Genomic DNA, 27,337 nt, shown 5'->3' with positions numbered 1-27,337 from the left:
CTGCGGAGAAGTTCTCATACCAAGCAGTGTTAAGTGTGGTTTGTGAACTGTATCTTTTGTATGCAGTAAATAAACTTTGCTTTGCTTTCACTATCAAGTCTTTGACATGACTGGTGCTAGAAGAAGATAAATACTGCATGGGAAACCCAGGAACAACATGTTACTCTACCTTTCCCCCCAACCATAAGTCAAACTCATGCTTATTGAAATTTTTGTCATGGGTTGCTCCATAGTAAGAGTGCACAGTGTCCCTGGGGTGACTAATGACTCTTCTGTAGCCTTTTTCAGCTCACTCATTTGTAGTAGTTCAGGACAGAAGGGGGAAATTTTGTTGCTGACAATGGAGGTTGAGAATATTTTTATAATTTTTATTTCAAAACAGAAATCGATATGTTCTCTTAGAACAGTTTTTTTCTTTTCTTTTAATCTGAATTCCTACTGTTTTTAGTAGTTTTCTTCTTAACTGAAAAACCATGATTACGGAATTGTGTTTTTCTTGTGTGGCGTATGTGTCAAAATCACCATAATGCACAAACGTACGTAGGGGAAATATAAGTACAGAGATGTGTGGAGCTTCAGCTTCATTTTACTAGTACTTTGGGGTTAGAAAAATGCTTGGATTGAGACCTTAAATGATACCTGTAGGAGTGCAATTCTGAGAAGTCTTGAAAGTGAGGTATGCTATGCTTCTCACTGAAAGGGCATCAGGGCCAATGTTAAAGCTGTGGATTCCCACTCCATCTGATATACAACAGAAGTGCACAGGCTCAGAGAATTACTAGCCTACTCTTCTGTGATTGGATGATGTGCCCCTTGAGGTCCATATCCACATTAAAACAATTATCCACATTAAAACAATAGCAAACATAATAGGTAACATTTAGTGAACACTTACTATGTACCATGCACTGTTTAAGTGTTTTACTTGTTAACTCATTTAATAATCACAATAACACTCTAAGGAAGATGCTATTATTATGCCCATCTAATAGAGGAAAAAACTGAGGCCCTATGAGGTTATGTAAATTGCTCAATATCACACATCTAGTACATTGCAGAGCAGAATTCAAACCCAGGCAGTGAGAACCAGTCTCTCTCTAAGTGAACTGTTATGTTCTTAATCTCCTTTAATCATATCTCCATATATTCAGAATTATTTTCCTTTGCTGAATAAACAAATATTTAAAAGATGCAGAAGTCATTCCTGTTGAAATACACACACACACACACAAACACACACACACTGTAGGTTTACATTTTGTTAGCCTAAATAATCAAGAACTGACTATGTGTACTTAGTATTTCTTCTGTTTGAAACGTGCTCCACAATATAATCTCAGGTATTGCTTTAGTTTATAAAATGTAATAACCAATTCACACTAGTCTTCCTGGGCCATATTAGTTTTTTTTTTTTTTCTAATAACTCACAATCCAAAAACATAATTAGATTTACTTATTGGCTTTGCAGACAAGGCTGACAAAATACAGACTAGGAAAATGCACTCAAAGGTTTAAAATTGTTAATGATGTTCTTTGTTAATGAAACCAGGTAATGCTCTGGAGCCAGGTTTTGTATATAATTATTTCTCTCCCCACCCCCCCCTCCCTCTCTCTCTCAACACTTTCAGTAAGTGTAAAGTAGTAATTCTAAGTCATGAAAGCAAATAGAGGCATACTTCTTAAATAGAGACATACTTCTCTCTTTTTTTAAATTTTTATTGCAGTATAGTTGACTTACAGTGTTGTGTTAGTTTCAGGTGTACAGCAAAGTGAATCAGTTATATATATACATATATCTACTCTTTTTTTTTTTTTTGATTCTTTTCCCATATATGCCATCACAGAGTACTGAGTAGAGTTCCCTGTGCTATACAGCAGGTTCTTATTAGTTATCTATTTTGTATATAGTAGTATATATATGTCAATCCCAATCTCCCATTTTATCCCTCCCCCTCCCCCTTATCCCCTGGTAACCATAAGTTTGTTTTCTATATCTATGACTCTACTTCTGTTTTATAACTAAGTTCATTTGTACCCTTTTTTTTAGATTCCACATATAAGCAATATCATATGATATTTGTTTTTCTGTGTCTTACTTCACTTAGTATGACAATCTCTTGGTCCAACCATGTTGCTGCAAATGGCATTTTCATTCTTTTTTATGGCTGAGTAATATTCCATTGTATATATGTACCACATCTTCTTTATCCATTCCTCTGTTGACGGACATTTAGGTTGCTTCCATGTCCTGGCTCTTGTGCTGCAATGAACATTGGGGTGCATGTATCATTTCGAATTATGGTTTTCTCTGGGTATATGCCCAGGAGTGGGATTGCTGGATCATACAGTAGTTCTATTTTTAGTTTTTTAAGGAACCTCCATACTGTTCTCCATAGTGTCTGTACCAATCTACATTTCCACCAACAGTGTAGGAGGGTTCCCAAGACATACTTCTTATACATACATATATGGGAGAAAGTGAGAGAGAGAGAATGAGATGGAATGAAAAAGAGGGAAGAGAGAGCATGTGCCAGAGATTAGTACAAGTAATATTTAAAGAATAACTATTGGCACCAGGTACTGTTCTAGGAACTGAACATAAATACACCCATCAATGAATATATGTGTTTGTATTTACTACCATTGTCTTGGTTTAATTAAAATCTTGCAATGGAAACTTGCTAATGAGAAAATTTGAAAAGCATATAGAATTTTTCCCCCCACAAAAGTTTTTCTCTAACAGGATCAATTTATGTCCTGTGAATGACTAATTTTTTTGCTTAGGCATAGAAAATACAATAAAGCTATGTTTCTTAAAAAGTTTTCAATGGAATATTATTGTCACAAAATTTTTCAGAAAGGACAGTTAAATTTGGGAAATATTACTTTCGATATTCAAAACGCACTGTAACATAGTAAAGGTTATGAGAAGTCTTGTAGTAAAGATACTTATTTGACTTTAACTCATTGTTTCTATTAAAATATGACCAGCTAATAAATGTTTAAATACTATATTTCGTCTAATTTAAGCTGTCATCAATTTAAAGATCACCATTTTCTTATTTGCTGCTAAGAAAAAGTCTCTACTTTAAGTATAATGTATCACTTCCTTTTCACTTAAAATTATTTTGTCCCTATTACGGGAACTCTTTCAGACATAAACTATTCAGATAGTTTTTTGATCATATGTCATTCTTGTACTACATAGAATTAGTTTTAAATAAGCAAAATAAATTGGTCAAGCAACTTCTTCATATTTGGAGGCTGACTCTTTTGAATCACTTTTCAATGCAGATTTACTGCTATGTATGTGTTTTTCATCCACTGTCATTCTCAGTACCATCAAGATGACTGATAATGTGGGCTTTCTTAAAACATTGTTATTCCTGGGATTTTCTTTAAAGTCCCTAAAACCATTCACGAAATTTTCATCTTAGCACTTTCTTGATCTTACCAGAAGTATCAAAGGAAAGTTTTTCAGACAATAATCAGGATGCATTTAAATGCCTATTGATTTAAATTTGCATTAATTAATTACTGAAACTGCAATTGGCTTGTTATTCTACAAAGAGGAAAACAAGTTTGCACATGTTCAAGCAGCATCAGTTACAATACAATGTGTTCTCTGCTCGAGCAATTGTAAGATGCCATTGACTATAAAATATATCACTACTTCAGAGAAGATATGTGTCAAGAAACTGAAGAAACAGTTATCTCCAGCATCCTGCAGAACGAGGAATGGATAGTACAAAATTTGTGAAGCATTTTATGGGAATATTTTGGTTGATCCTTCAATTGCACACTGAAACTTTCTGGCTTGTATTTAATTGTCAAATCAATAGGAAAACTCCCAATTATGTCATTACTGATCATTTATTTCTATGAATTCAAGTTTGTCCTGGATCTTGGATCACATTGATCTGTTAGGACTGGGAGAATTTGCCAAGTGGATCCTGTCCTTCAAGGAATGATAATTACCATGTCGTGTACCATTATCCAGGGAAAGATATCTCTGTACAGGTTTTTCAAAGTTTCTCCAGTTTTTCGATGTTACTCTAGTAGAATGGGCAAGAGCTTGGACTGTGATAAATGGATGTGAATGACTTCTAATCCTCCTCCTGATATTTTCTAAGTAAGCTTGAGCATGTTATTTAACCTTTTAAAGTCTCAATTCTTTCATCCTTAAACAAACCAAAAAAAAAAAATAATAATAGATAGGGATATTACAGAGATTTAATGAGAAAGTATGTATGAGAGTATCTATAGTGGACTTAAGGAAAAAACATGAAGTGAAAAAATTTAAGAATTACTTTACGTTTAAAGTAATTACTGATAGGTATGTACATACTGCCATTTTGTTAATTGTTTTCTGGTTGTTTTTGTAGTTCTTTTTTGTTCCTTTCTTCTTTTGCTCTCTTCCCTTGCGATTTGATAACTATGTTTAGTGTTATGTTTGAATTCCTTTGTTTTGGGTGTGTATCTACTCTAGGCTTTGGATTTGTGGTTAGTATGAAGTTCATATATAACAGCCTTTATATATAAATATTTTAAGTTGATGATCTCTTACGTTTTAACGCATTTTAACAGCCTGCATTTTTACTCCCCCTTCATGTTTGTTATTGACATATTTTACATTTTTTTGTTTCATGTATCCTTTAATTACTTATTGTGGATATAGATATTACTACTTTTGTCTTTTAACCTTCCTACTAGTTTTATAAGTGGTTGATTTACTGTGTGCTTGCCTTTACCAATGAGATTTTTCCTTTTGTAATTTTCATATTTCTAGTTCTGGTCTTCTCTTTTAGCTCTTGCTTGTCTGTAAAACTCTTTATCTCTCCTTCAAGTCAAATGATAGCCTTTCCATGTAGAATATTCTTTATTGCAGGTGTTTTCCTTTCATCACTTTGAGTATAGTGTGCCACTCCCTTCTGGCCTGCAATGTTTCTGCTAAAGTCAACTGATAGCCTTTATGGGAGTTTCCTTTAAAAATGTAACTAGTTGCTTTTCTCATGCTGCTTTTAAGATGCTCTCTTTAATTTTTGCCATTTTAATTATAAATTGTCTTGCTGTGGACCTCTTTGGGTTCATCTTGTTTGGGACTCTCTGTGCTTCCTGGATCTAGATGTCTGTTTCCCAGGTTAGGGAAGTTTTCTGCTATTATTTCTTCAGATAAGTTCCCTTACCCTTTCTCCTCTTGGGACTCCTATTATGCACATGTTAGTATACTTGATGTTTTCACAGAGGTGTCGTAAACTATCAGCATTTAAAACTTTTTTCTTTCTCTGTTCAGCTTCAGTGATTTCTACTCCTCTTTCAGTCCACTGACCTTGTCCTCTGTGTCATCTCTGTACTGTTGATTCCTTCAAGTGTATTTTTTTATTTCAGTTACTGTACTCTTCAGCGCATTTTGAGTCTTTATATTTTTTAACTCTTTGTTAAAATTCTAAGTTCATCTATTCTTTTCCCAAGTTTGTTGAACATCTTTATGATTATTACCTTTAAGCCCTTGTCAGGTAGGCTATTTATCTTCACTTCGTTTAGCTTTTTTCTATGGTTTTATCTTGTTTCTTTGTTTGGAACATATTCCTCTCTAGCCTCATCTTGCCTAACTTTCTGTGTTTATTTCTATGTGTTAGGGAGGTTATGTCTTCCAATGTTTGAAATGTGGCCTTATTTAGGTGGCTTCCTATGGGGCCCAGCAGCACACTCCCCTCTGGTCACTAGAGCTTTGTGCTCTTTATGCTCTATGTGGGCAGCATGTTGCCTTCTGCTGTGGCAGAGCCGACTACTGTTGGCTTGCTGATAGGCAGGGCTGGTCCCTGGCCAGGTTGGTTGCCAGGCCTTGCCTGGTGTGGTGGCTGCTGGCCCCCTAGTGGGCAGGATTGGGTCCTGGAGTGGCTGGCTGCAGAGCCCAGTGGGGTGCAGGGCTGGTTTCTGCCTGCTGGTGGGCAGGGCCAGGTCTTAGAGTGACTGGTTGATGACCAGGGATGCCAGGGTTGGTGCTAGCCCACTGATGGGCTGGGTCCCAGCATGGCTGACTGTGGGGCCCGGGGGTCATGGGAGTGGTGCTGGCCTGCTGGTATGCACGGCCCAGTCCCCACTCAGCTATCTGCATACCATGCGGAATCGGGGCTGTTGCTGGCCCCTGGCACTTACAGGGTAGAGGGAGGATTTCAAAATGTCACTTGCCAGCAATAATGTTATAGGAGTAAGATGATCCCCCCAAAATAGCGGCCTCCAGTGGCCATCTCCTTCTTCATCCCCAGAAGGAGACCCAGTTGTCTCCTGCCTCTCCAAGATCAGCAAATGGGTCTGACCCAGGCTCCTTTCAAACTACCATCTCTGGGCTTTGATTTGGATTGTATGAGATTTTGCATGAGCCCTTTAACAGTGAAATCTCTGTTTCCTATAGCCTTCCCACTCTCCTGAACATAAGCCCTGCTGGTCTTCAAAGCCAGACATTCTAGGGGCTCATCTTCCTGGTGCAGGATCCCTGGGCTAGGTGGCTCAATATGGACTCAGACCCCTCATTCCTTGCAGAGAACCTCTATAATTGTGATATCCCTCCCATTTGTGGGTTGCCAACCCTGAAGTTTTGGATTCTGACTATACTGTGTCTCCATCATTCCTACTAATCTTATTGTGGTTCCTTTTTTTTTTTTTTTAATTTTTATTTTATATCGGAGCATAGTTGATTAACGATATCGTGTTAGTTTCAGGTGTACAGCAAAGTGATTCAGTGATACATATGCATGTATCTATTCTTTTTCAAATTATTTTCCCATTTAGGTCATTACAGAATATTGAGCAGAGTTCCCTGTGCTATACAGTAGGTCCTTGTTGGTTATCTATTTTAAATATAGCAGTGTGTACATGTTAATCCCAAACTCTCAATCTATCCCTTCTCCCCACCCAGTAACCATAAGTTCGTTCTCTAAGTCTGTGACTCATATCATACTATGTGGTTCCTTATGTCTTCAGTTGGAATAAATCTTCTGGTCATTTGCACAGATAGTTATTATGCAAATAGTTATAATTTTGGTTTGTCTCTGGGAGGAGGTGAGTTCAGGGTCTTCCTACTCCACGGTCTTTGCCAGCTTCTGACCTGCCCACACTTTTGACTATAAAGATCAGATAGACTTAAATAAATTGAGAAGTTGTCTGATATTTGATTCTTCTATGTGCTACTGCTCTCAGCAGAAGCTGTGATCTTTGTACAATTCATTATTTCATTTTTATTCCGTTAAAATAAAATTGAAGTAATAATAGTAAATGATAAATTTAACAGATAATCACTGTGTTTTATTAGCTGGCATGGGTCATCAGCCTCTTAATATAGTTCTATCCAGTGACTTCCTAATGAACGGTTATGAGCCTGGGTAACTTGTATGCAAATTAAGAATGGGTAAAAATTAAAATGGCAGATTAAAAGAGTATTTTTAAATTAAAAAAAAATTCCAACTAATCTGCTAAACATCTGACACAATATAGTACTTAGATGCTCTAGAATACAGTAATCCTTAGTTGGCTTAAAAATGATCTTTTTATTACACTTGAGAAGAAAGAAATGTAGATCCTTATTCAAAAAGCTTTTGATGACAATTTTTCAAAGAAAATAACAAAATAAGGATGATTTTTCTCTTTATAAGGAATTTTGAAAATATCAAAAAATTCTTAGCTGAAACTATGTATATTTATCTATAATAAGCAAGTATATTGTTAATATATCATTGTACATAAAAAACTTGGGCTGTACAGTTTTAACTTTTGTGCTTAAGGAAAAAATAGATTTTTTAACGTTTTTTTTTTCTTTTTTTAGTAGCAAAGGGAATGTACTGTTTTTATTTTTCAGTTATTTTTGTTGTTCCATATATTTTCATTCTACTCAGTTATAATGACAGTGTAATAAAAATTCTTTATATTTTATTTACTTTTCCCATATTTTATAGACATAATTATTTCAATACAGCAATTATATTTTGTCAGTTAGGTATACCATTGATTTACTTAAGAATTCCCTTATTGAAGGAAATTATTTCCCCTTTTCTCCACTTTAAGCTATGCTGCAATATGTATTCTTATGCACAAAACTCTAAACTTTAGTCTATAATCAGGCTATTCTGTCATCAGGCACTTTGATTATAGGTAACCAGAACTATTAGGCTTATTAGGTATCTACTTGGGAAGAACTTAACTGAGATTATTATGACCTTCTATTATCTATTTAAAGAATTAAAGCATAATTGTTCTATGTATCTAAATTTAATACTACCATGAAATAGATTTTAAAATGATGAATGACAGGTTATTAAATAAAACTGACCATAAATGTTATCATTTACCTATTAATCAAACCTGCAAATGTAGAGTTACTTAAAATACTTTTCATTCTAACTAACTCATCATGAAACTCGGTCAGAGCTTCTCCAGCATTTGTGCAAGTCCCATTGAAAAACTTACCTTAAAAACTTGCAACTCCTGTAAGTTGCCTTTGAAAAAAATCATAATTCACTGATTCCTTCTATTGCAACCTTCTTCCCTCACCCTATTCTATTTTTGTCATAGCACGTATCACCTTCTAATGTATTACTGTTTGCTTATGTTTCCTTACCCTAGAATGTAAACTCCATTGAGGAAGATACTTTTGTTCACTGATGTATCCCAAGTGCTTAGAAAAAAGTGCCCTGTATATAGCTGGAAGATGATAAATATCTGCTGACTTAATGTTGGCCTGGCTTATGCTCTCTATCTTTGCCTGCTTTTCTTTCCATGTTTATCTTACTCCTGTATTGGCTTCACTGTCTTAGGCATTCTCTCTATGGCAGCCTCAGCAGCTCCAGCTTTAATCATCTTTACAGTTAGCAATTCCAGAAGAAACAGAGCTTCAACTTCCTAACAGTCCTAGAAAGTTGTCAGAGTATACTTTTATTAGCCTGGATAGTTCACGTGCCCATTCCTGAGCCAATCATTATGATGGGTTGTTGAGTAAGGCTGAGAAACGGACTGCTTTGATCGTCTTGGGTGTTACTCAGAATTTGGCCTGAGCACAGCAGCATCCCCTGGGAACTTGTTAGCTATGCGGACTCTCAGGCCCACCTCTAGACCACCTGAATCAGAATGTGAATTTCAGCAAGATTCACTGGTGATAATGCCTTTATTCTATGATCCCAGTGGAGCTGGAAAGGCAGGAAGGGGAACGCGGTCACCAAGACACACAAAGTGAAAGTGGGGCTGTGATGGTTGCCCAAAGAAAACTTGAATGCTCTTACCAAAATGCAGAATGGATGTTGGGCAGGCAAAAACAACAGGTGTCCGTTACAATACATAATATGTATTCAGTAATTATTATATACCACGTACTGTACTATGCCTTTTTCAGACATTATTTAGTATTCACAACATCGTACAAGATATCATCAGACAGAATACCTTAGGCTTCAAGAGATTAAATAATTTGTCCAAAGTTTTCGTTGGGGAGGCAATGAGAGAATTAACCTGTGATATGATATCACATACTAACAAGTATGCTGGAGAACAATTAAGCAGGATAGAGGGATAGAGCATTACCAGGATGATAGGAAGGGTGATCAATTTAGATAGGAAGGTCAGGGTGAACCTGAGGGAGTAAAGTTTGAGCAGAGATTTGGACAAAGTGAAGGACAACTCATCTAAGTTCCAGGGTAATACCTTTCCAGACAGGGGGGAAAAAGAGAAAGAGAAAGCCAGTGTTGCTACAATAAAGTGAATATAGGTGATTAATTCAGAGAGATAACCAGAGTCATTTCATGAAGAAGCTTTGGCCATGGCTAGGATATTGTCAATTATTTTTAGCACAATGGAAAACTACTGGAAGCTCTGGAGCAGAGGAGCACATGATTTTATTTATATTTCAAATATATTGCCTAGGGAGCAGGCAACAGTAAATAAAGGATAGATGCAGAAATGTAAGATGTCAGGAGGACGAGTGAAGAGGCTATGGCAATGCTAGTCTAAGCAAGAGATGAGAGAGAGTGGGACCAGGATGGTGACGGGGATGGTAGAGGGGCTGGGGATATACAGATAGTCCCTGACTCATGATGATTCAACTTAATTTTTTGACTCTACTATGGCATGAAAGCAATATGTATTCAATAGAAACTGTACTTCTCAAATTTCAGTTTTTGATATTTTTCCTGGCTAGCAACATGCAGCGTGGTGCTCTCTTGAGAAGCTAGGTGGCCCCAGCTCCCAGTCAGCGTGCAGTCAGGAGGGTGAACAACTGATATACTTAAAACCATTCCGTACCTACTCAATCATTTCTGTTTTTCACTTTCAGCTATTCCGTATCCATTCAATCATTGTTTTTCACTTTCAGTACAATATTCAATAAAGTACATGAGATATTCAATAATTTTTTATAAAATTGGATTAATGTTAGATGATTTTGCCCACTTGCAGGCTAATGTAAGTGTTCCGAGCACATTTAAGGTAGGCTCAGCTCAGCTATGATGTTTGGTAGGTTAGGTGTATTGACTGCATTTTTGACTTAATGATATTTTCAACTTATGATGGGTTTTTCAGGATGTAACCCCACAGTAAGTAGAAAGATCCATATTGTGAATTGCTAATGAATTGAAAGTGTGTGCGAGATAAAAGGAATACTCCCGTATTTTTGCCTTGAGAAAAATGGGTGGATATTTGTGCTACTTTCTGAAATTTAGAACCTTGAAGATGGATCATGTGGGAAATCAAGAGGACCTTTTTGGACATGTCAAATTTGACACACCTATTAGAAATCCCAGTAAAATTGCTGGGTAAACAATGGGATAAACTACTTCAGAGAGGTTTGGGTTGGCAATAGTTTAGGAAACAAGTGAGAAGGTATTTTAAGCCATGGAAATGAATAATCTAATTCAGACTCTGTTTCATAGTCACTCATTGACACAAACTAACAAAGGTCTCACCATCTTGTAGCTGCACACACAGGAGTATGAGGCCTGTGGCAGAGGAAAAGAGAGCTGACGGGTCTCATACAAGTCCTTCTATTCTTACAACCAGAGGGACATTGGTCAGAACCAGTCAGATGTCCTTGCCTAACTGCAGCGTTCTGAGAAATGTGGAGGAATTGATGAAAGTTTGGTGAGCACTTCTGTGTCTTACCTAATACTGAATATCTTACCTCTAAGTAGGAAAATATCCATACAGAGGGGAAAAGCAATGCTTACCAAAATATCAAGTCCATGGTATTTTTGTGCATTTCTAACGGTAATCTCAATAAGCTCTATCATTCTCCACCAACCACCCTTTGAAAATCTGATGTGGGCAATTAACATTTTCTCTTATCTCATGTAAAATATATGCAAATGAACCTTTAAACTTTCTTCCAATCAGAAAAGTGCTCATAAAAGCCTCCTAGGAAAAAATTCTGGAGCCAGGAATACTAAATCTGAACATGATGAAAAGGGAGCGTACTGATATATAAATAAGCCACTTTGAGTAAATTTGCCCACCTCGAAAATGAAACGAGAACCGTAAAACTAACTGTTGAACTAAGTCCTTTGAAGCAGCAGTGCCTTTTTTTTCTGGGTCCAATAGCATCTTTTTATAAGATTTTCAAGACCATATATTTGTGTAGCTCTTAACACAAAGAGAAATTCTCTTAGTGATCTATTTTGTAAATGTTTTTGAACCTCTTCTTTTGAAAGCTGCACTCCAGATTGGAAGTTCTGGATAGAATTATTTTGAAAGGAAGTATTTATCTGTCTAAAAAGCCCAAAGATCACGTTGTTTTCATCCAAACACTAGCTAGAAAAATCAATATTTTATCTTAGAAGGAAATGGTTTGGCTGCTTAAGCACAGCAGAATGCTTTCTAACAACAGTAAGACATTTAATTTTGAGAAAACAAAAATTCTGAAAGAAACAGGGGTGGTGGGGGTGGGAAGGACGGGCAGGTGATTGAGCTTCAAGAGTATCGCCTCATTTGAAAATAGTGACCCAAGTAATGGTATTAGTTACAGACATTTCAATTTCCTAAACAGTTGTTCCTTTCTTACAAAATGACTAATTGGCTTTGCTGCTTGGTTGGGACAGAATATACTAAATACTGGGCCATTTTTTTCCTGTGCCAAAGTCTGGTTGCTTACTAGTCTTAAACATGTTAAACAGAGACCTTTTCAAAATAATCTAAGAAATAATTGTCATCTTATCACAGTTATTTAGTCACTTCAATTGTCATTTTAATATTAATGAGCAATTCATGTCACCGTATCTTTTATATAAAACTTAGTGGCATTGTTATTTTTCTCAACTAAAGAGCATTCTTTTATGATCTTCAATGGAAATATTCATTTTAAATTCATATAGTCTATTATATGAAGTACAATTAAGCAATTTTAATATACACATGTAAGTATATTTCATTTACTTATGTTTCTTTATGCTTATATATTCACTAACTTACTCAAGGATTTGAAGTGGTTTACGCTAACTTGTAAAATAAGATAGGAAAAAAAAATCAATAAAAAAAATATTAGGTCCATGGTAAACCTAGATAGAATAAAAATTCAAGAAGAAGGAAAATTTAGAACACATATGTGCCGTCCATTGTGAGGACTATATTTATGTAAATTTCTCATGAAATCCACAAGTGGTGAATAAATGACACTAAAGGGAAAATATGAGCAATAATAAAAATAGTGGAGTTACTAAAATTTTTATTAAAGAGAAACAACCATGTTATCACACAGCTCAATTAAGCTTTGATTATGAGATACTAAATTAATACCAAATTACACTTAGTTGATTAATTATTGAATCTAGGAAGTACAAGTACTTGGTGATAAATATTTGCATTTGAAAAGTCATAACCAATGGAAAACCTTTTAATATCCATTTAATGTACTAATTGGATGATAGTAAGAAAATCAGTGTAGTAGCAGCTGCATATGCAATTCAATTTGATGAAAGTTTAATTACAGAGAAAAAAACTGATAGCAAAGTAAACAGTGAAACAGTGCTGAAATGAAAATAGCACAAACTGATTTGTGTGTTTCTCTGCAAAATTGCAGGTGTTGTCAAAGTGGATTATGGAGATGTGTCAGTCAGAAGAACACTAAGAGAAAATCTGAAGTGTAAGCCCTTTTCTTGGTACCTTGAAAACATCTATCCGGACTCCCAGATCCCAAGACGTTATTACTCACTTGGCGAGGTATGGATTATTTATTTTGGTTAAGTTATAAATATATTTTGCAAAAGGAGCAATTTCTAAGGAGCTCAATATTTTTTTTTAACATCTTTATTGGAGTATAATTGCTTTACAATGGTGTGTTAGTTTCTGCTGTATAACAAAGTGAATCAGCTATACATATACATATATCCCCATATCTCCTCCCTCTTGCATCTCCCTCCCACCCTTCCTATCTCACCCCTCTAGGTGGTCACAAAACACCGAGCTGATATCCCTGTGGTATGTGGCTGCTTCCCACTAGCTATTTTACATTTGGTAGTGTATATATGTCCATGCCACTCTCTCACTTCGTCCCAGCTTACCAATCCCCCTCCCCATGTCCTCAAGTCCATTCTCTACGCCTGTGTCTTTATTCCTGTCCTGCCCCTAGGTTCCTCAGAAACATTTTTTTTTTTTTAGATTACATATAATATGTATGTGTTAGCATATGGTATTTGTTTTTCTCTTCTGACTTCACTCTGTATGACAGACTCTAGGTCCATCCACCTCACTACAAATAACTCAATTTCATTCCTTTTTATGGCTGACTAATATTCCATTGTATATACGTGCCACATCTTCTATATCCATTCATCTGTATATGGACACTTAGGTTGCTTCCATGTCCTGGCTATTGTAAATAGAGCTGCAATGAACATTGTGGTACATGACTCTTTTGGAATTATGGTTTTCTCAGGGTATATGCCCAGTAGTGGGACTGCTGGGTTGTATGGTAGTTTTATTTTTAAGGAACATCCATACTGTTCTCCATAGTGGCTCTATCAATTTACATTCCCACCAACAGTGCAAGAGGGTTCCCTTTTCTCCACACCCTCTCCAGCATTTGTTTCTAGATTTTTTGATGATGGCCATTCTGACTGGTGTGAGGTGATACCTCATTGTAATTTTGATTTGCATTTCTCTTAACGATTAGTGATGTTGAGCGTCCTTTCATGTGTTTGTTGGCAATCTGTATATCTTCTTTGGAGAAATGTCTCTTTAGGTCTTCTGCCCATTTTTGGATTGGGCTCTTTGTTTTTTTGATATTGAGCTGCATGAGCTGCTTGTAAATTTTGGAGATTAATCCTTTGTCAGTTGCTTCATTTGCAAATATTTTCTCCCATTCTGAGGGTTGTCTTTTCGTCTTATGTTTTCCTTTTCTGTGCAAAAGCTTTTATTTTTTATGTTATGAATAAAATGCTTTAAGGGTTTTTAAACAGATCTATTATAAATGACTTCTCATAAATTACAAAGACCATAAAGGTGTATATCACTGGGATTTGTAAAAAGTAAGAACATAGTTGAAGATGGAATAAATAATAGTATTTTCTTGTTTCTTTAGAGAACTCTAAAAAGTTCTCTAAAACTTTTTAGTCATATGGAGCTTACACTCTTAAAATTTATTGTAAACCATGAAGAGCTTTTATTTATGTGGGCTCTAATTATTAGTATTTATTATGTTGAAACAAACTGGAAACTTTAAAATTTATTAATTTATTGAAGGTAATATGTAATAATCCATTACACATTAATATAAGTAACATATTTTTGAAAAATATAAAGCAAAACCAAATAGTAAGAAGAATTTTTTTTTAATTGCATTAAAAACTGGCCAAAAAAAGATAGTTGGATTCTTACAAATGCTTCTATATTCAGTCTAACACACCATGTAGCCTACGGAAGACTCCTTGTACATTCATGAGAAGTGAGTGAAAAGTATTATCATTATTATTATCAAAATCATATAGACTTTGTGGACACACTGAGAACCCTTGATCTGCACCATTCTTTTTCAAAATATTTTTTTATAAATATTTTCACTTCTTTAATAAAAGTTTTTCACTCACACTCATCCAGAAAGCTACTTTTTCTAATTACCATGTGCAATTCAGAGAATAACCCTACCCTAACTTTATTATCTAGAGAAGAATAAAATGCCTTTGTCTTATTTCTTCTTTCTCTATGACTTTTAAAATTTTTATTGGAGTATACTCGATTTACAATGTTGTGTTAATTTCAGGTGTACAGCAAAGTGAATCATACATATACATATATCCACTCTTTTTTAGATGCTCTTCCCATATAGACCATTACAACATATATCCACTCTTTTTTAGATGCTTTTCCCATATAGACCATTACAGAGTATTGAGTTCCTTGTGCTATATAATAGGTCCTTATTAGTTACCTATTTTATATATAGAATTGTGTTAGATATCTTTCCCAATCTCCCAATTTATCCCTCCCCCCTTTTCCCCCATGGTAACCATAAGTTTGTTTTCTACATCTGTGACTCTGTTTTGTAAATAAGTTCATTTGTACCTTTTTTCAGATTCTACATATAAGCGCTATCATATGATATTTGTCTTTTTCTTTCTGACTTACTTCACTCAGTATGACAATCTCTAGGTCCATCCATGTTGCTACAAATGGCATTATTTTCTTTTTTATGGCTGAGTAATATTCCATTGTATGTACATACCTCATCTTTATCCATTCCTCTGCTGATGGACATTTAGGTTACTTCCATGTCCTGGCTATTGTAAATAGTGCTGCAATGAACATTGGGGTGCATGTATCTTTTCGAATTATGGTTTTCTCCAGATATATGCCCAGGAGTGGGATTGCTGGATCCTATGGTAGCTCTGTTTTTAGTTTCTTAAGGAACCTCCATCTGTTTGCCATAGAATGTACCAATTTACATTCCCACCAGCAGTGTAGGAGGGTTCCCTTTTCTCCACACCCTCTCCAGCATTTATTGTCTGTAGATTTTTTGATGATGGCCATTCTGACTGGTGTGAGGTGATACCTCATTGTAGTTTTGATATGCATTTCTCTCATCACTAGTGATGTTGGGCATCTTTTTCATGTGCTTTTTGGCCATCTGTATGTCTTTGGAGAAATGTCTATTTAGATCTTCTGCCCATTTTTTGATTGGGTTGTTTGAGCTGCATGAGCTCTTTGTATATTTTGGAGATTAATCCCTTGTGGGTCTCTTTGTTTGTAAATATTTTCTCCCATTCTGAGGGTGGTCTTTCTTTTCATTTTGTTTATGGTTTCCTTTTCATTTTGTTTATGGTTTCCTTTGCTGTGCAAAAGCTAAATCAGGTCCCATTTGTTCATTTTTGTTTTTATTTTCATTATTCCAGGAGGTAGATCAAAAAAGATCTTGCTATGATTTATGTCAGCGAGTGTTCTGCCTATATTTTCCTCTAAGAGTTTTATAGTATCTGGCCTTACATTTAGGTCTTTAATCCATTTTATTTTTGTGTATGATGTTTGTTAGGGAGTGTTCTAATTTCATTCTTTTACATGTAGCTGTCCCGTTTTCCCAGCACCACTTATTGAAGAGACTGTCTTCTCTCCATTGTATATTCTTGCCTCCTTCCTCATAGATTAGGTGACCATAGGTGCGTGGGTTTATCTCTGGACTTTCTGTCCTGTTCCATTGATCTATATTTCTGTATATGTGCCAGTACCATACTCTTTTGATGACTGTAGCTTTGTAGTATATTCTGAAGTCAGGGAGTCTTATTCCTCCAGGTCCGTCTTTCTTAAGATTGCTTTGGCTCTTCGGGGTCTTTCTGTGTTTCCATATAAATTACAATTTTTTTGTTCAAATTCTGTGAAAAATGCCATTAGTAATTTGATAGGGATTGCACTGAACCTGTAGATTGGGTAATATAGTCACAAAATATCTATTATCTTTAGAAATTTAAAAGTTGGCTTTATCATAACTATACAGGCATATGTGCCTAATACATATTCAATTGCTCAAAATAAGAATTATTCCTTTATGAATTATATGTTCCATACTGTTAACTTCCCACCTAATGGGGATTAGGTTTGAGAATCAAAACTAATTTAATATTGGTTGTAATTAAAGCATTTCAACAGCAATAATACATGCATTTCAAAAATATTTATTACATTTGTTGAATCTGCCGTTTTTATAGGTCATAACAGTAGAATATCTGAAAATTCAGTCTAATGCTTTTTGGTGCATTTGCTAAGATATCTATGACTTTATCCACTCCATAACTATAAACATCACTTGTGATTAACTAGAAAATAAAGAAAAAAAAAAATGCAATTTGTTCCTAGCTGAATTGTTTTTAAAGGCTGTTTGTTTTTCTGTGCCTTATCCATGCACTGTTTGTTTGCCAAATCTTCACTTACTCATCAGCCAGGTAAATATCTCTCTATAGAATTTTTCAGTTTACATCTATTCAACATTAATCTGAATACTGCAGTGCAAAGGTTCATGTGTAATAACACTGAATACACTACTTTCTAGGTGTAACTTTAGTCACTAGTCCTGTGCCTCTGGTGTTTTTGGTTTTGTTTGTTTTCATTGGGAGGGTGTCATTGCTGTTGTTTTCAAATATGCAGTATTCCCATGTTAGCACTAATGTCACAGGGATTTATTTATATTCAGTACATAAAATATATGAGAGTGTTTTTTAAACTGGAACACTGTTTGCATGCGAGTTATTATTATAATCTAGTTCCACTGAAGATCCCCAATAAAATACCTAACGTTCATTTCTTTACTGAAAAGTTAGTTTGTTGGATCAAGCGTGAATCTGACTGTACCTTTAGAAGAAGGGAGTTTTTCTATTCTTGTAGTAGAGTATTTCTCCCACCGTAATCAATGGACCCAGCTGATGAGTAAACACTGATAACTCTTTCTAAAAGAAGGTATGACCAGGGCCTATATAACAAGACAGATATGAGTAAAGAGGGCTTTTTGGAAATTTTCTGAGGCCACCGGGGTGACTCCTGAGAAAGATTCAGGGCTCTGAAATGGAACCTAGATGTTTACTTCCATGTTAAAAATTCAGTTTTATGCTTTCCTGCACTACATCAAGAAACCTAATTAATTGACTTTCTGAAAAAGTGAAAATGAAGTGTGGGAAAATTCCTTTATACAACCTACTGATTTTAAAGTAACTATCTTCTGTAATGAATCTTATAGAAATCGTTTGAAAAACTTTTAAAGATAGAGATTACACCTTTCAGGGTTTTTGAAACATATCCAGAAGAGGCAGCACGTTGTACTGAAAAAATCCCAGGCTTCGGAATCAAGCAGAGGAGGGTTTAAATACTGACCTCACAGTTTAGGACTCAGGTAGCACTAGGTCTTCTCTCTGGTACTTGTCAGCAGCAGGAGGGTAATCATACAAGGTTATAGTGATGACTGAGGATACAGAGCATCTACACCACCACCTAGCAAGAATTAGTAGCAGCACCAGTAGTTACAGGTATTGTAATTATTATAGCTACTATTTACTGTTTTCTTACTATGTCAAACATTATGCTAGATGCTTAATAATAATTGCAGTATTTAAAAATCACAATTCAGGTTTTGTTATTATCCCCAATTAAATATGGAACCTATATGGAGAAAGTTCATGTGATTGACCTAATGGTTATAGAGCTAACTAAATATTGGAGTCAGGATTCAATACATTTTAGTCTGACACTAAAGCTCACTTTTTCTTATAACTAGAAGGAGAAAATAGATTATATTACTATATGTTATTCATTCAAAATGCTTTTATTAAATAAGAGATTAAGCTAGAACCTGTGTTATATGCTAACAATGCAAAGTCAATAAGGAAAGACCTTTACTCTTAAGCCATTCTACTGAAATGGGGGTGGGGGATGGCAAAAGAGAATCAAACAAACAGGTAAGAAATTAAGTAGAAATAAACATGTGGTATATAGGCATGCTATAAGCTGCTGTTTCAAAAACCCAATAAATTCAAAAATCTATGAGATATATTAAGTTTTGAACTTTCTGGAATATTAATGTACTGCAATTTTCCACTTTAAAACCATCCTTAAAGAGATGCAATCCTGCACCTGTTTCCTTGGAAACAGAAGGACAAATTCACCAAGCACTGCTTTCTAATTCGATTTTGCCTAGTCATGTATACATAATTTGATGGACACTTTGATAATGAGTTCGGGATGAACTGTTAATGGACAACAGTCATTTACTTAAATCTTTTTCTTTCTTACTACCTGTCATTAACCATCAATTAAAAAGACGTAAAAAAACTACCTTTCCTTATATACGAAGGTACTATCTCTCAAATAGTTAGTCTCAAAGTGGTATCAGGTGTCCAAAGCTACTTATCTAGAGGACAAAGTTATTTCTTTGTAGTAATTCATATGTACTCCTCACTTAATTTCAAATGAAATTGTTAGGATTTAACAATTTACAATATCCTTGAGTGTCAATGTTTTTCAAAGCCTAGATATTTAATATTGCAGTGCATTGGTGAATATAAATATTTTCATGTCAATTTCTCTTTATAACTTTCCTAGTTTTATTGCAAGATAGAGGCAAACATGGTATTCAGTTTCTATTATCGTGTATTATCACCAAAATAATCATCAGTATTGATATCAGATAGCTGTCTTAATTTCTTACATTTGCATTTTACTCAGGTAATTGAAATATTACTTTACCCAGCCCGTGAATTACATGCAGCTTCCAATGGGAAATTAAAAGCTGTGTAATTGCTTTGAACTAAAACCTTTAAGTAGCTTAATGAAGCATATGCCTTTTAGACTTAGTAAGCAGATCATAATGGAATAAGGAAGTAGAGCTTCTTGCAGCATTAAATTCTCTCTTAAGTAGCCCTTTAGCTTATGTATATTTAGCATGTCAGCTTCTGATCTTGTAAATATAAAAGCTAATTCAAGTATAAGATTGAAAAATGGCTTTCTAAAGTAGTAAGGCTTCACCCTAAATTTTTGGCCTCAGACGGGCCAGCATTTTGGAAAAAATGTGAGCTATGTAGAACACAAGAATAGAGAGGGCAAGAAGGGAGAGAAGAGGATTGCTGGAGCCAAGTGACTTTTAACTCCTGGGGCTTAATATTTGCATTTGCATGCTGCTTGGAAGACGTTTTGACGTTAGTCTCTGCATTTTGTACTGCCTGCTTGACCTCAGCACTTCCTTTTCCTCTTGTATTCTTTAACCTTATCAGCTAGTTAAGATCCTTGCACACACTGACACTGTGTTCCTTAAATATTGTTAAAGAGCAAATTTAAGTAACTAAAAATAGACATCATCTATTGAAGCTGCTAGGCTGCAGGGATTAAGGATAAAATCAGTTACTGCCAAATGCAGAGGCTAAAACCCTGAGAGTGTTACACTTTCTGTTGGTGATCAGGAGATCTATTTATAAATTCACCATCTTCTTGACCCTTTAATAGGATAACCAGTAAGAAAGCCTCATTTTATACAGCTTGGCACAAGTGGGGGCATTCTCTCTGCCCATGATGATATTTCCAAAACTCCTTGGGACCAGTAGCTGATTTTCATCCCAGTGTAACTAAATATGCACATATACAGGCAGAATATATTACTCTTCATCAGATGTTAACCTTAAAGAATGTTGGGCTGGGTAACCCACCTATGGACAAAATGAGTGAGTATCTTACTAGAAAAAAATTTTTTTTTTTTTTACTTTACACTGCTGATAAATAAATTAGAATCAATTCTATCACTTAAATATGTATTGGCACAAAACAACTGCAACAAACTATATTCCAGTTAAGCATTTAAGAATTCTCCTAGGATTCTTGTTTGCTTTTGTTATCCACCAAAATAAATGAAATTGTTCAGTTTTCTGTATTCTTTACTGTTTTGTTGAAGGAGGTTAAGATATCACATACTCATAATTTTTAAATCTCACAGTCAGGACATTCTAAACCCAGGTTTACATAAGAGAAGTCAGCTTGGGTTTGTTAATTAAATAGATTTTGCAAATCTGTGTAAAATCATCCTTCTGATTTATTCATAATTTGGTAAAGAGAAAATATACTTAAATGCATATTCACTGCAGCAATTAATTACATGGAAATATTAACATTAAACTCTGGAATTCACTGCAAATGTGCCTATTTCCTTCTTTACAAAGTAAAGAGAAACCAAAGGAGGTTGACATATTTAAAATAATGATAATGAGTAACAATGTGCAGTTGAAAGATAAGCATGTGCTGGAGTAATTAAAGCCCAAAAAAAGCTAGTTTAAGTTTAGACTCTTATTTTAGAATGAAGTTTACCTGTTAGTTTTGAAGTTCAAAGGTGGTGAGGGTGGGAGTTTATGACTCTTTTTTAGAATTGGAGTTCTCATTGTTGCTTGCTGTTACAATCCAGTAGAGGGAGCAAAAGCTAATGAACAAACCATGCAAGTGGTAAGAACATTACCAATGATACTACCAATGAGTAGAAACATTTAGAAAAAGACTTGCTGATTTCAAATATTAAAACACAAGTGGGAAAAATACTCCCAAGTTTATGTCATGAAAGATTTTTCTCAGGCAATAAAAGATTATGTGTAAACAAAGAAATGTCCAAGCAGACAACAAAGTTAAAACTACATTGGCCCTACACCATATATTCAAAGCTATACCACAACATAAGGAATGAGTCACAAGAATTTCTCAGAATGCAGAACTACCTGTATGTTCTACTTATGTTGATACAGGTTGGATTCTGTAAGGAGTTTCTATGGATGAAGTTCCTCCATGTTTGTTTGCCTAGATTTTTCTCAGGATTAATGAATGGCATGATCAAGCAATTGGTGTTGTCAGGTAATATGACAACAGTGACAAGATCAGGATCTTTCCTGATATTTCATTTCTTTGCTTAAATAACATTCTTTGGGAATATATATATTTGCCTCAGTTCCAGGGTGTTCTTACAATGGTTCTGATTTTAAAATCACGCAAAATCATCCTATATCTGATCATCCTTTGCATCTCAAAAGATGAGATGCATAGTTTGAACTTTCCTGTATGCCAGTATCTTATATTGTGCATTAAGATTTGCTTGTTGAGGACTGTCAGAAGACACTAGTGACTATTTTTATGTTTGAAGAAAATATTACAGATTCCCACTGTTAGGCTCATTGACTTGAGAATAACCTGATGTACATCAGGCTGCCTTCTAGATGTACATGCATTTTTTAAAAAAATCTGGATATCATAGGACTACTCACAAAAACCTCTCAGAGATTGTCTCTATCCAGATGATATGTCCTTCTCAATTTTTTAAGATGGGTATTGATAGCCCTGTTCCCTGACACTCCATATTGGTATCCAATGTCATGATAGCCAGAAGTCATTTTCATGACCTGGGCCCAACAGTCTGACAGACACTCAGCATGGAAACCACTTTGCTTCTAGACTTTTTGACCTGGTTCCTCAGGTCTGATCCTAGGCCCCTTTCATGTTCCATGTGTCTTTGCCACTGTCTGGATGACCTGTCATTTACCTTTACCTTTATTCAACTAGAACTTAATCCTCCCTTCCTCCTTATAGGACTCCTTTCTGAACAACACTGCCTACCTGTCTGGATGGCAGGACTAGGCAATTCCCAAACTCACTATAATAACTTTCAATAACTTATTTGGACAAACTACTTAACCTCTTTGTATCTTAATGTTTTCATGTGTAAAATGGGGGTAATAGGTTGGTTTTGAATTAGTTATTACACATAAGTGCTTGGGACAGTTCATGGCACATACAATTACAATTATAAATAATAATTATTATTGTGGTGATTGTGGTGGTTGCCATCCCTGTCTCATTCTGACAGCTTTCCTAAAACCACTGACTCCTAATTATTTCTAGTCTCCTAGAACCCATGTCCAGCCAGCCTCACCAGATTCGACTTGGGTTCCTATACTATATCCTCTTAGCACCTGCTGCATTCTAAGGGGCAATTAATATTACATGTCTGGAAACCATCAAACCAATTTTTAGAAAAGTTAGAACATGTCATGAATAAAACAGGCTCCTTTTCATGAAGTCCCCAAAATGAGTCTATTCTGGAATTCTGAAAAAATAGCAGCAGCAGTGACACTGTTTGAATCTCTTTGAATTCCTCCACTGAGGCAGAGAGAGCATCCAGGTTAGCAAAACCAAAAACTGATGGACAACTTTAACGATAAAATTAGGTGACAAGATATTCTCACCAATCCCAAAATATGACCTGTAAAATTCATGACCATATGATAATACAATCATTGCAGCAGGAAAAAAGGGAAGCAATGGGGTGTCATCTGACGGAAATGAGACCAGGATAACACCTGAGTTGCCAATAGATACTCATGAGAAACTGTTTTATGCCAATTTAATAATAGTAGTTGAAACTGGGAGAAGTGTTTTCATAAAATCCAATGTGCAAGTCAGTGAAAAGTCCCCTCTCTAAATGTCTGAAGGGTCTGAAAACTCTGCAGCCTGTGAATTCTTACAACTCAATAGCTGAAGCTCTTTCTCAGCAGAAACTTCAGGGAATAAAGCCCAACTTAAGGAGGTAGGGACAACAGTGACAAAGTCCAGATAAAAATGGGAGAGGTCAGGGTGGGGCAGGGGGGTGGCAGTAGAGACAAGATAGCAGAGTAGAAGGACTTGAGCTTGCCTCCTCTCACGAAAACACCAAAATCACAAATAACTGCTAAACAACCACTGACAAAAAAGACGAATGTACCAAAAAAGATCGTCTACATCTAAAAGACAAAGAAGCCACAATGAGACAGTAGGAGGGGGCCCATGTGCAAAACAATCAAATCCCATACCCACTGCGTGGGTGACCCACAAACTGGAAAATAATTACATCATAGAGGTTGTCCCACAGGAGTGAGAGTTCTGAACCCCACATCAGGCTCCCCAGTCTGGGGGTCTAACATTGGGAGAAGGAGCCCCCAGAGCATTTGGCTTTGAAATCCAGTGGGGCTTCACTGCAGAAACTCCACAGGACTGGGGGAAAGAGAAACCACCCTTGGAGGGTACACACCAGGACCCATGGAAAAAGCAGGGACTCCATAGGCGCCTGGGCCAGACCTACCTGCTAGTCTTGGTCTTCTGGAGAGCAGGGGGGTGGCTATGGCTCACTGTGGAGAAGAGGACACTGGTGGCAGAGGTACAGGGGAGTACTCATTGGCATGAACTCTCCAGGAGTCTGCCATTTTGTCACCAAGTCCTGGCCCCACCCAACAGCCTGTAGGCTTCAGTGCTGAGATGCCTCAGGCCAGACAACCAACCCGGTGGGAACACAGCTCCACCCATCAGCAGACAGGCTGCCTAAAACCTTCCTGAACCCACAGCTATCCATTAAACACACCCCTTGACACAGCCTGCTCACCAGAGGGACAAGACCCAGCTCCACCCACCGATAGGCAGGCACCAGTCCCTCCTACCAGGAAGCCTGCACAAGCCTCTTAGACCAGCATCACCCACCAGGGAACAGACACTAGAAGCAAGAGGAAATACAATCCTGCAGCCTGTGGAACTGAGACTGGAAACAGAGAAAGTCAGACACAATGAGATGGAAAAGGAATACGCACCAGACAAATGTAAAAGATAAAACCCTGGAAGAACAACTAACTGAAGTGGAGATAGGCAATCTGCCTGAAAAATAATTCAGAGTAATGATGGTAAAGATGATCCAAGATCTTGGAAAAAGAATGGAGGCACAAACCTAGAAGATACAAAAACAGTTTAACAAAGAGATAAAGAACAAACAGAGTTGAACAATACAATAACTGAAATGAAAAATACACTAGAAAGAATCAATAGCAGAATAACTGAGGCATAATAACTGATAAGTGACCTGGAAGACAGAATGGTGGAAATCACTGCTGTAGAACAAAACAAAGAAAAAAGAATTAAAAGAAAAGAGGACAGTCTCAGAGACCTCTGGGACAACATTAAACACACCAACATTTGCATTACAGGGGTCCCAGGATGAGAGGAGACACAGAAAGGGCCCGACAATATATTTGAAGAGATTATAGCTGAAAACCTCCCTAACATGGAAAAGGAAACACTCACTCAACTCCAGGAAGCACAGAGTTCCATACAGGATAAACTCAAGGAGGAACATGCCAAGACATATATTAATCAAACTTACAAAACTTAAAGACAAAGAAAAAATATTAAAAGCAACGAAGGAAAAGCAACAAGTAACATGCAAGGGAATCCCTATAAGGTTATCAGCTGATTTTTCAGCATAAACTCTACAATCCAGAAGGGAGTGGCACAATATATTTAAAGTGATGAAAGGAAAAAACCTACAACTAAGAATATTCTACCCAGCAAGGCTTTCATTCAGATCTGACAGAGAAAACAAAAGCTTTACAGACAAGCAAAAAATAAGAGAATTCAGCACCACCAAACCAGATTTACAACAAATGCTAAAGGAACTTCTCTAGGTGAAAAAGAAAAAGCCACAACTCTAAACAAGAAAATTAGGAATGGGAAAGCTCACTGGTAAAGGCAAACATTTAGTAAACATAGGAAACCATCCACACACAAATGATATCAAAACCAGCAATCGTGAGAACAGAACAATACAAATGCAGGATATTGGAAACACATTTGAAATTAAGAGAACAGCAACTTAAAACAATCTTGTATATATATATATAGACTGCTATATCAAAACCTCATGTAACTGCAAACCAAATATCTATAATAGATATACACACAAAGAAGAAAAAGGAATACAAACACAACACTAAAGAAAGTCGTCAAATCATAAGAGAAGATAATAAAAGAGGAAGGGAAGAAAAAGACCTACTAAAAGAAATCTAAAACAATTAACAAAATGGCAAGAAGAACATACATATTGATAATTACATTAAATGTAAATGGATTAAATGCTCCAACCAAAAGATGTACACTGGCTGAATGGATACAAAAACAAGACCCGTATATAAGCTGTCTACAAAAGACCCACTTCAGAGCTAGGGACACATACACACTGAAAGTGACAGGATGCAAAAAGGTACTCCATGCAAATGGAAATCAAAAAAAGACTGGAGTAAGCAACACTCATATCAGACAAAATAGACTTTAAAATAAAGACTGTCAGAAGAGACAAAGAAGGATACTACACAATGATTGAGGGATCAATCCAAGAAGAAGATATAACAATTATAAATATTTATGCACCCAACATAGGAACACCTCAATACATAAGGCAAATGCTAACAGCCATAAAAGGGGAAATCAACAGTAACACAAGAATACTGGGAGACTTTAACACCCCGCTTACACCAATAGACAGATCATCCAGACAGAAAATAAACAAGGAAACACAAGCTTTAAATGACACACACAACAAGAGACCAGATGGGCTTGATATTTATAGGACACTCCACTCCAAAGTGGCAGAATACAGTTCTTCTCAACTGCACACAGAACATTCTCCAGGTTAGAGCACATGCTGGGCAACAAAGAAAACCATGGTAAATTTAAGAAAATTGAAATCATATAAAGCATCTTTTCCAACCACAACACTATGAGATTAGAAATCGAACACAAGAAAAAAAATGTAAAAAACACAAACATGTGAGGCTAAATAATATGCTACTAAGCAACCAATGGATTGCTGAATAAATCAGAAAGTACCTAGGGACAAATGACAATGAAAAGACGATGATCCAAAACCTATGGGATGCAGCAAATGCAGTTCTAAGAGGGAAGTTTATAGCAGTGCAATCTTACCTCAGGAAACATGAAAAACTGCAAATAAACAACCTAACCTTACACATAAAGCAAATAGAAAGAAGAGTGAACAAAATCCAAAGTTAGTAGAAGGAAAGAAGTCAGAAAAATCAGAGCAGAAATAAGTGAAATTGAGATGAAGAAAACAATAGCAAAGATCAATGAAAGTAAAAGCTGGTTCTTTGAAAAGATAAACAAAATTGATAAACTTTTAGCCAGACTCATCAAGAAAAGAAGAAAAAAAAAAAAGAGGGAGGGCCAAAATCAGTAAAAATTAGAAATGGAAAAGGAGAAATTACAACAGACACCACAGAAATACACAGGATCATACTAGACTACTACAAGCAACTATATGCCAATAAAATGGACAACGTAGAAGAAATGGAAAAACTCTTAGAAAGGTGCAACCTTCCAAGACTGAACCAGGAAGAAATAGAAAATATGAACAGACTGATCACAAGTACTGAAATTGAAGCTGTGATGAAAAAACTCCCAAAAAACGAAGTCCAAGACCAGATGGCTTCACAGGCAAATTCTATCAAACATTTAAAGAAAAGCGAACATCTGTCCTTCTGAAACTATTCCAAAAAAA

General features: G+C 35.9%; 1 protein-coding gene across 2 annotated transcripts in view; it reads left to right on the top strand.

The window, feature by feature from the left end:
* Positions 1 to 27,337, top strand: part of GALNT13 (polypeptide N-acetylgalactosaminyltransferase 13) — a 569,026-nt gene that overhangs the window by 484,563 nt on the left and 57,126 nt on the right. For both annotated transcript variants that reach the window (XM_068543985.1, XM_068543984.1), the window contains exon 10: positions 13,052 to 13,191. In XM_068543985.1, coding sequence (XP_068400086.1) covers positions 13,052 to 13,191 — 140 coding nt within the window. The remainder of the gene's footprint in view (positions 1 to 13,051; positions 13,192 to 27,337) is intronic.

The sequence above is a fragment of the Eschrichtius robustus genome, chromosome 5 (genome assembly GCF_028021215.1).
Source record: "Eschrichtius robustus isolate mEscRob2 chromosome 5, mEscRob2.pri, whole genome shotgun sequence".
NCBI lineage: Eukaryota > Metazoa > Chordata > Mammalia > Artiodactyla > Eschrichtiidae > Eschrichtius > Eschrichtius robustus.
This window is presented reverse-complemented; position numbering and strand designations above follow the sequence as displayed.